General features: G+C 49.5%; 2 protein-coding genes across 2 annotated transcripts; both read left to right on the plus strand.

The window, feature by feature from the left end:
• Positions 1 to 1,749: 1,749 nt before the first annotated feature.
• Positions 1,750 to 2,788, plus strand: EI90DRAFT_3117074 (uncharacterized protein; the record flags this gene model as incomplete). Its single annotated transcript, XM_039062950.1, has 3 exons — positions 1,750 to 1,854; positions 1,914 to 2,198; positions 2,288 to 2,788. The coding sequence occupies 3 exons, from the start codon at positions 1,750 to 1,752 to the stop codon at positions 2,786 to 2,788; spliced, it is 891 nt and encodes a 296-aa protein (XP_038921917.1).
• A 187-nt stretch (positions 2,789 to 2,975) lies between these two features.
• EI90DRAFT_2080986 (uncharacterized protein) lies at positions 2,976 to 6,879 on the plus strand. Its single transcript, XM_039052534.1, has 10 exons — positions 2,976 to 3,104; positions 3,171 to 3,255; positions 3,373 to 3,591; positions 3,652 to 3,794; positions 3,880 to 4,494; positions 4,572 to 4,598; positions 4,655 to 4,900; positions 4,962 to 5,345; positions 5,405 to 6,251; positions 6,315 to 6,879. The coding sequence occupies exons 1-10, from the start codon at positions 3,102 to 3,104 to the stop codon at positions 6,533 to 6,535; spliced, it is 2,790 nt and encodes a 929-aa protein (XP_038921918.1). The 5' UTR covers positions 2,976 to 3,101; the 3' UTR covers positions 6,536 to 6,879.
• Positions 6,880 to 10,177: the final 3,298 nt, after the last annotated feature.

Below are 10,177 nucleotides of genomic sequence, written 5' to 3' on the forward strand. Positions count from 1 at the left end.
TTCCAACACTCTCCGCAAACAGTCGTTTGTTGCAGGAGACTTCTGGCTATGTAAAATTCACTCATCGTGAAATTGCCGGCGCTCGCTCTTCCATCCAGAAGTTGCTCTTCAGCACAACAGGAGCTAGCCGATCATGTTACTTTAGGACAGTTTTGGGGGGTATAAGGTGACTGGGAAAAACAAAAGGATGACGAGTCAGCCTGAGAATTTGGAAGGACGATTGTTGCCTGGGAGATGCGTTGGTATGCTTTGGAGATGTATTCCATGCTGTGAGGGGAAAAGAACATTGCGGGCCAGTCCATCGTCACGTTTCAAACCTGGAATGCCTCTTGTCACAGAGCGAGGGAGGTCGAGCCACGTCCTCTTGGAGACGAAGTTACCGAAGGCCAATGGCTCGAAGGGGTGGGTATGTAAAATTCATGCTTAGTACTTGCCCTGTGTTTCCCTGAAGTAAGCGGTGATGATGCCAATCGGAAGATGGCCCGAGGATTCAATGTACTCGATTCCCGGCTCAGTAGTATGGGTCGATGCTCACATGCCCCGGCTTCGTACGGAAGGTCGGATGCATCATCTTGGAGAGCGCAGCGTTTCTCACCCGAGGTATCGCGGGAAAGAGAGGCAAAGTGTCTCCATGCTCCTTTCACATAATTGAAACCTAGTCTGACGTTATGTTTTCATTCCGCAGCCGATACTTGCTTGACCGAGATCCGGCTTCTATGTAATCCTGGAAACTTGGAAGTGCTTCGTATCATCAGTATAGTACTTAAGCCAACTCCCCGTTGCGTACGATATGTTCTGTCTTCCAAGTTCCACTCCAAGAGTAAGTGAGAAGTTGGCTAGCTAACTTCTTGCTCCGACGAAGGTGTTCATGGCATCATACGCTTCCCGCCCTTGTCGGTATTGCCCTGAGCTCTGAATCGAACTGGTATCGTCATTGTACATGACTGTCCGGTAGGCAGGTTACCAGCCTCTATTAGTATAATTTCATTATTGCTTGATGAGAAAGAAGGAAGAAGCAAATTGTGTCGAGCCAAAGCTAGCCATAGGAGATTCAATAGCGCTTCGCATGCAGAGATGTCTAGATAGAACTTGCGCGTCCTAATCTTCTCCATACGCTCCGACGGCCGCTCTCCGCGTAACGCTAGTTGTCGATATGTTGCAGGACGATCAGAAGGTTCTGATGCCTCGTCCAGATCACAGCCCGACAGGTTCCGTATCAGAAATTATTACTCACATAGTCCCACGAAGCGCAAAAATAGGAATGGCGGGACACCCGAATGATCAGGCCACCCTAATTACGAGCGCAATCCGCCCAAACTTTTGATGGGGTTATTGTCAACTGCGGCGGCCAATATGTAAGGGAAGATGAAAATCCCGGACAGGCACAGCTTCCCCAATGAGCTTGCCTTGATCTAATTTGGGCAATTGATATTCGGAACTTATGCTGTGATCCTTTCAAATGAACAAGAGGCGTGCAAGTACGAGCGCTGTTGCGAATCGAATCCTCAAAGATGCAGACACCGACGAGCCCCCACGATAGCAGCCCAGCGCTTATCTCTATGATTCACTCGGATGACGTTATCGCTATGTGTCACTTCTGGAGCTAGCGCGTTATTTTTGGAGCCATGTAAATTTGCATCCGACGGCAATCGACAATTTATTTCGGTTTTGACCGGCAGATTTGGTATGTCCGCAAGTGGAGGTATTTGATCCACACATCTTCTCCCAGGGCCCCGGCAGCACTTGTCCATGTCTTCGACCTCGCCACCCTCTAGCTCGTCCTCATCGGCGACCCCCTCTGCAAGTAACCCATCTTCTAGTTCCACCGATGGCTCTCAGTCGCCAGCTTCGAGCGTACGCTTCACCTATTTCTCTTCACCATCAAAACTTATCTTTTGGTTTCTCAATCGTAGTCCCTCTATCTATTTACGTTCTTAACGACCTTGCTCCTCTTGTTAGCTGTCTCCTGTGGTATTGTCTTGAGATCCTTTATCCTTCGGCGGCGCTTCCGCCGGCGAGTGGAGGCGGCAATCGCTGCTGGTGTCCTTCTCCCAGAGCAAGTAGACGCCCTGCGGAGAAGAGCACCTGTAATTGGTGAAAAACCAAAATTGCATGAAGTTCGTATTGATGGAGGGTATAAAGAAGACTACGAGCCCTCCTCGTCCGCGACGCGCGACGAGGATTGGTCTAACATCATGGTGTGTGCATTTCCACGTTCATTGTCCGGTCGTCGCTAGGATCTCATGGTCATTTTGCCTGTGCACTTCGTTCCGTGGCCTCATCGCAGCCCGTCTCTGCCGCGATTATCCCTGGTAATAAATCACAAAGCAGGCCTAACAATCCAGTTCCCCTTGTTGATCCTCGGGCTACGGCAGCTAGTCCGCGTAATACCAGAAGCAGATTTAGGTGGTTCAGGCATTCTGCTTCACATTCTCCCTCAATACTCCCCATGACTGCTCCACCCCCTCCTGCGTCGTCAATACCCATGGCAGATGGGACTCTCACTCCTCCCGCCCAACCAACCCCAGCACAACCCTCCAGTGACGACGTACTTCAGTTGACGGTGCTTATCGCTATGCCGAATGTGAATGTCCGTGCTCGAAGGAGAGAAAGTTCACATTCAAAGGGCAAAGAAGCAAGTAATGATGAAGAGGAAGAAATTCCCGAAGTTGTCTTTGGTACAACTGAAGTTAGATGGAATGCTGGTGCTGATTGGAAGCCTGACTTACCCGATGGGCCATCAGAACCCAAATCAGAAGAAAGCGCGGTCCATCTCAATGATAGCTAATATCACACATTTGTTACTGAAGTTCGCCTTTATCCTAGCATCTCATTCCTCGTTTGCATACTTCTTTACGGGATAATTGTACTACAGGCTGTATTTCTTGTATGAACGACTCTTGGTGTTGTCCTTTTGTTGATCACCATTCCAACTGGATGTTTTGTCCATACGTTGGACAATGGAGCCGGCAACGGCCGTTTTCCGCCCACTTGTTCCGAATCCTCGAATCTGTTCAAACGATCACAGCCCTCTGACATCCAATAACGCGTCTTCAACATTGGGTATTTGCGATACTAAATAATCTGTGAAGAGAGTGCAAATGGTTGGTACAGTGCAGGCGCTCTGTTTACGCATGCCTTTATACTTAGCGTATTTGAATGGTTGTCAGGCCTCTGCACGGCTGTCATCCAGCCTTCAAACAAAACTATCCAAGATTTTTGAGAGTAGCTCGGACAGCTATACGAACAAAAATGGTGCGCTGTCCTTTTCATCAGCTCTCCACACACAGGCGTTCACTTTTCTCTTCGCACGCTTTGTTGTGGCCGCCGATCTCAATGCCACTTCTTGCCTGTGTCGAAACACCTATCCAGGCGAGAGAGTGATTTCTTCGCGGTCCATTCTTCCTATCCTCGACGCTTTGGCATATGAATATGGCGATGTCATCGTTGAACCAGGTCAAGAAGAAAATTTTGCTAGAACAATAGAAAGTTACCCTCCCTTGGACCTCACACCTGCTCTTATGATCCAACTAGTGGAACAACTATCTGGCGTCAAGCTTCCCTCTTCCCCGAATCATCAAGAAGTAGCCGGTAGCTCCAGTGATGAGCGTGTTGTTCCCAGTCTTGTTGACTCTCCGTCTCCTAATGCAGGCGTGGCTTCCACCGTGCTTGACTCGAGGCAACGAAGCGGGCCTGTTGCAAGCCCTGCTCCGAGTGCCTGGAATAGGAAACCGCAGCGCCTACGAGGTCTTAGTGAGACGAATATAATTGTGCTTACTGGGGAGGATGGAAGGGTGAGCAGTCATTCTTAGTTCAGCCGACTGATAGAATATTAATGTTCCTTTCCTTTTGGAAACGTTCATATCCTTGGGCCGATAGGCGACGCCAACGGGTCCTCGTTCAGCATCTTGGACGTTGTCGAGTCCCAATTCCCCCACCGAACTGTCGCCACGGCTGTGGCCTGTAAATCGGCCACCATCCGTAGCTGGCTCGCAATCTCAATCGCCAGATGCGGCATTACTCGAACAATCTTTCCTTGCCACCCCAATTAAATCCCCAGATTGGTCCTTGGCGGCTCTTTCACCAGACGATGATTATCCTTATCAACCACTTGCCGCTCCTTCATTCTCATCATCCTCTTCGTCCTCAAATCAAGACCTCGGCACCTTCCCCACACATTATCAGGATGACGATGACTTGGCTGATGACGAAGAAGATTCCGAAGATGAGACCACAATTCATCGACATCAACGGAAACATACGCTTTCGTCCATTTCTTCGCCCTCTATCACGCAAACCGCTCAACAACGTGAAGAGGAACTTCAGAGGCGGAATGATGAATTGGCAAAGAAGTTACATGATACTAATAGAGAATATGAGAATAAGTTGAGTGATCACGAGGCGGAGATACAGGAGTTACAGGACAGGATTGAGGAATTGAAGAATGAGTTGCAGACGTCGAAGAGGGAGGAGAAAGAGTTACGGTTGAAAGCTGTGAGTGAAACCGCCCCATTGCCCCGTTGCTATGATTGACACGCCCTTATTCATGTTTTCCCGCTGCATCCTGATAGCGTACTTCGAGTTCTCAGCTGGCTACGGTGCGTATGAAGACATGTATACTGATGACTCCTTTTCTAATTCATTTCCCCCGCAGCTTGAAGCGGAGATGGCCAAGTTGCAACGTCAATTGGATGCTTCGCGGAACTCGCACCAGTCGTTACAGAAGCAATATCAAGAGCAGATCGGTACGTTGTCACTCCGAACCTGCAGGCAGTTCAAACTCATAATCTTCATTGATTCAGCCCTCTCGGAGAACTATCGTGATACCATCAGGAAGAAAGATCAAGAGGTGAAGCATGCTGAGGAATTAGCCACTGTGCATCAAAATGACTTGACGAAGGTGTGTGAGGGACCGCCTGTGGTACTTCGTTCATTTGTTTAACATTCGAACATGAATGTAGTGGCGTAACGAACGTGAACTCGCGGAGGCGAACATCGAGTCCCTCAAAGCTGAACTCGCCGCTGCCCAAAGCGCTCACCAGAGTCTGGAGGAGCAAAAACAAGCAAATCAAATGCTCAGAGAGACTATTGACCGTCTTCGACTTGACTTGGATGAGATTCGTATAAGCAATACCGCTGGTGGTGGAAAGGACAGTGCAAAGTCCACCGCGATCAACCAGAGGGGACATGCGAGCAAACGGTCGGTTGCAAGTTTGGCGGCTGAATTGCGTGATCGATTTGATTTGAAGGATGCGGCTGCCGATGGGGTTGAGGTCCAAGAGTTAGATAGTGGGGATGATGATGATGAGTTTGTGGAGACTATCATTACAACAAGCCGTAAACGAGTAAGTGCAAGACTTTCATCCATTCCTTGTAACTGGATAGATTGGCTGTCCTTGTTCAGGTCGGATTGCGACGAAATCAGCATCTGAAACCGGTGGAAGATGCGAAGGAATTTGCCGATGCATCTGCCCAGCATTGTTCAGACGAATTCACATCTTCAATCTCTACTCAGACCCAAGCGCCACTCACACGTTCCCTTGCCTCTACCGGTGCACAAACCTCACCCAACCTTCCCCGCTCGCTCTTGTTCCCATCGGCCTCTAGTGATGTAGATGATGATGATGCAGATTCAAGTTCATCTACCCTGACCGCAACCCCACCGTCACCTTCACCAATGAAATCAAGATTACCTCCTACTCAAATCAATCCCGGCGAACTCCCGCCTTCCTATGCCAATTTAGAGGCGGAAGAAAGGGAACTTATCGGTCGCGAATACCTTCGCAAATTCCATCCAGGAATCAATAGCGACAAAGTGATAGGGTCGCTTGTATCATCATCTTCCTCGCCCATGCCCTCACAAGAAGCTTCTCTCCCTGTATCACAGAGAGCAGTTCAACAGTGGATGAAATTCAAGGTGGAAACTGGTCGTCAATGCGATGCTATAGACCAAATCTTGCTTCGCGGGCAGAACATCTCTGAGGATTTGCAGGCTTCTTTGATGACGATGACACCGAGAAAAGCTCGTGAATGGGCTAACAAGGTCAAAGCGGCAGCCGAGGAAGAAGAGAATAGGGTAGCTGAGGAATCCAAGTCGAAGCCGAGGGCGACGCAACGAAGTCCACGAGGACGATTTTACAAACTTTATCCGTCCTTGTTTTACCCTAACAACGAAGATGGGGAACCTCGTCATGCAGAGAGGAACGTCTTTCTCGCTGGCATGGGTTTCGCTGCTATGATGATGATGGCATGTGAGTGTCTTATTCCAGCCTTCTGCGGCTCGGCGGGTTCTGACGTCTGTGTATGGTGATCAGTGTCCATTATTCCAGCCATGAGACAGGAATACAACGACGCAATGTATTCGGATCGCCAACTGTGGACCTCATACAATACTCTTGGCCAGGTTTCTGTGTACGACGGTTTCTTCAATGGCCCCTCTGCTGGCGGCCAAAGCGCCTCAAATGCTGTTTGGACACTTGCTGGTCATGCTATTCAAGGAGGCATCAATGCCATGCGCCGAGCGCCCCCATCCTAACCATTATTTCTTTTGAATTATGTCCGGTCTCCTTGCTAGTCCCCGCTATCTCGTTTAGTCCTGCGTAACAACCTCTGTTCTAATTGATATGTGACACCGCGGATACCCTTCCAACACATAAAACTGAAGCTGTGTCGCACTGACATCATGTTGTAGATCGATCCCTCCCTTTTTGCGTACTTAAATTCGCTTCCAGTGGCTAATACTTGACGTAGAATATTATCAATCGTGAACCATATCCTCGCGCGTAGTTATCGCCTGCTTCTGAACTTTCGCGCGCGCAACTAATGCATCCAACGTCATTGCATGAGATCTGCATACTAAAAACAATATAACAATATAGCTCACGATCATGATCACCTGATTTAACAACTGGTGTCGGCTAGAGGCGCCGTTCTATTTGCTCTTTCCAGCGCAGCCCTGGAACAACGACACAGCTTTGTACGTTATCTCTGAGTGTGCGCTTTCGAAACCCACAGCCCCCAGATCTCTTGGCCCCACACGCCTATCGGGGAGGGCTACCCCTATCTGCAGTTCGCACCCCCAATTCCTCAACCATCATTGTGCAAGACCTATAGTACTTCCCTTTGATGAATAATCTCTCGTCTCCCGCTCTCGTTGCGCTGGTAACCAAATTGAGGTAGGGCCAGCTGATCAGTTATGCGCCCCGCCGCCCACTAGCGGCCCGGCGACGCCAACGTGTCGACCGACAGAGGACCATTATATATAACCCCGGGGCTTGCTCTTCTTTGTCGGTGATTCCGGGGCGCTTTCGTCCCTCATACTGCAAATGAGAGGTCTGGCGACGCTTAAGATGCGGGGAATGTAAATTGTGTTCCGCTTTCGTGGGCGACACTGCTTTCCCCGAGATTACTCCATGGAGAATGGCGCAGTCCATGTTCCGAGCGTAGCGCTGGCGATTCGAGCGGGCGCCAATTCAAACTCACATGGAACTGAAATGAATAAGGGTGACCCAGCCGGTGAATCTTCCACATCGAAATCTACATCTGATTTTCTGCACGTCCGCTTGCTGTAGGCAGTGTAGCAACTTGTTTTGCGTAAACATGCGCCCTTAAGCCTAATGGATTTGAATCGAGTTGGGTACACAACACAGGACATAGCAGCATATGAAAACCTCATCGCGTTGAACCTAGAGGCGTCCTATCAAGCGTAGTTGGAATATCCTAGAAAACCCATTGGGGAGCCATGGCACATGCTCAGGAGACATCTGGAGAATGCATGCGAATGGTCTTATCGCCACGAGATTTTGCACTCGCTTGGGTTGAATCCATGAAGCAGCAGGGCTTTTCAAACTCAGGGGCTTTTCGAAGCTCCACTTATACTCAATATTGATCTAATGTGTTGCCGGCGGTGATCGGCTCGCAAAGGACCGAGGCCGCCCCCTCACCCGCGCCTTTCTCTCGTATTTGGGTTCCTACACATATGACAAAGCAGTATCAGAGAGGAAGGGGGGGTTCGGAACAGGATCTCCTTGAATGGTACGAAACCGTGCGCGCGGCTCTTGTGCCTTTTTCCCCAACAACTTGGTAGTCGCGCACATTCTGGGTCTGGGCCGAAAGAGTGATGTTTGATGGTTGCGCTTATGGTTGCCCCACCATTCGAGTTCACCAACCCTCCGATCGCCTGTGAACACGTTTCTGGAAATGCAGATCCCATCAACTTGTATATTGGGTTCCTTTAGCCAGTGAATGCTAGGAAAGATATGGGTTACAATTCCACTACGGTGCTTAAAAGTAGGTGAAGACGCCCCGTCTGGCTTGCTTTCCTGAGTCGAGATGCCTCGAAACAAGAATAACGAAGGATGCTTGACCTGCCGGGTTAGAAAAAAGGTTCAGCCTCCCCTCCCTCTTGCCTAGCTTCCCTTAACACAACTGCCCCCTAGAAATGTCCTCTCAAAAGGGCTCCTGATGGTACATGCTTAGAATGTCACAGACTTCACTTTCTCTGCGGAGGATTTGGGGCTACCGTTCCTCCTATCCTAAAGGTGCGTGTTGGGCACTTGCCTAATCTTACGGCTGATAATCCGCTCAGGACAAGAATATGGTCAGATTGTTCAAAGACAGCCTTCGACGTGACCGAGTGCAATCCGATCCATTGGCAAGTCGGTGTCGATCGATTGCTTATAGCCGCCGTCCATCACAACTAATGTGCTTATTTTACTGAAGATTTTGCCTCCGCCTTATTGTTTCCTGGGTCCTTCATTGTTGCCAACCCCATTCCTGAGTCGTCTCTAATCCAAACATCAGCTGACGAAGATACAAGTACTACATTCATCGTACAGATCCCCTCTTTCATGTGATGTCTCTTAATGTCAGACCCCTCACGTTCGCCTCTAAAAAAACGTTGGTCTTTGCTCAATTGGCCGGGCACCGACTGAGTACGGGTCTAAATGAGAAGTATACAGTTCACGCCAATCTTTAGGGCCATCAGCAATCGATTCATGAAATTGAGACAGTGTTAATTCACTAGTTTGATTCAAAATCATCTCTATCGTCGTTCTGCTGCTAGCACAGCCCCTACTAGGTCCCTGCTAAGTTCATGGCCAATTGACCACACGGACGCCCGGGCCCAATTCGTCCGTGTCCCCGGGGTGACACGACGTGGGCTTGCAATGAAATTCAAATGATCGATACTCTAGCCATTAGAGTTCAGGTTTGCTTTGGTACCCGCATGGTTCCTGACACCCTCGAAGGAAGTCCGCCAGCGCAATTCTAGCCGGTTTGAATTCCAATCTGCTCACCGGCAAAGAGCGAGGGCGCTTCCTGTCACCCTACTGTCTTATTAGGAAGCTGTACATATTATAGCGGAGTTGGCCGAATTTATTGTGTCCACTACCGCAACGACAACTACTGCCTTTATTTACCCTTTCATCAGCTTCTATATCTCTTCATATCCACCACTGGGCAGTTTTCCCCCGTGACTCTTCCAACAAACCTTCGCCGCTTAACTTCGCTCCACCAACCACACAGCTGGTGGCTATGCGCGGATGTTTGAGGTTACAGTGGTTCAGCCATGTGTTGCTCTAGTCCGAGAGAGTGATCTCCACCTCCGTTTATTTCCCCATTCTCTTCCTTTACAGCGGTTATTCACACCTGGCAACTGATTCGTTCCGATCTGGTCCCTTGTCACAGCGCCCAACCTTACCTGACTACTGCTGTGCTCACGATACGCATTTGTTTCAAAAAGGGTTCTGACAAGCGCCGGAAATCCACCCTAGGGCGCAGTGGGCAACGGACCAGTGCGAATGGACCCAACCGACCACATTCAATGGCGCCATCTATACTGGCGCCGCAGTGCCGGCCTCAACGTCATCGGTTGTCTCTTTCCCACGGGTTGTCTCGAAATAATTGTGTATTTGTGACCCAATGTCCGAATGTCCAGATTGGGATTGCGTTTGTGCTGGTTCGGCCTAAGGTTTCATCTGTAAATCCTTCCGTGGGAGGGCCTGGAAGTGCGTGATGTTTCAAATAATTCAGGTGTCTTGGATCCTGCAAGTGGATGTGTCAGTTACTGGACCGCGGTGGGGCCCTCGATGGATTGTCGGACTGACGCATAGTTTTTGTGTTAACAATCCTTACGGACAAAGTACGGAACATTCGAGCGGATGGTCGAGTGGGGTCA

This window comes from Cantharellus anzutake, assembly GCF_015039405.1.
Source record: "Cantharellus anzutake strain C23 chromosome Unknown EI90scaffold_5, whole genome shotgun sequence".
Lineage (NCBI taxonomy): Eukaryota > Fungi > Basidiomycota > Agaricomycetes > Cantharellales > Hydnaceae > Cantharellus > Cantharellus anzutake.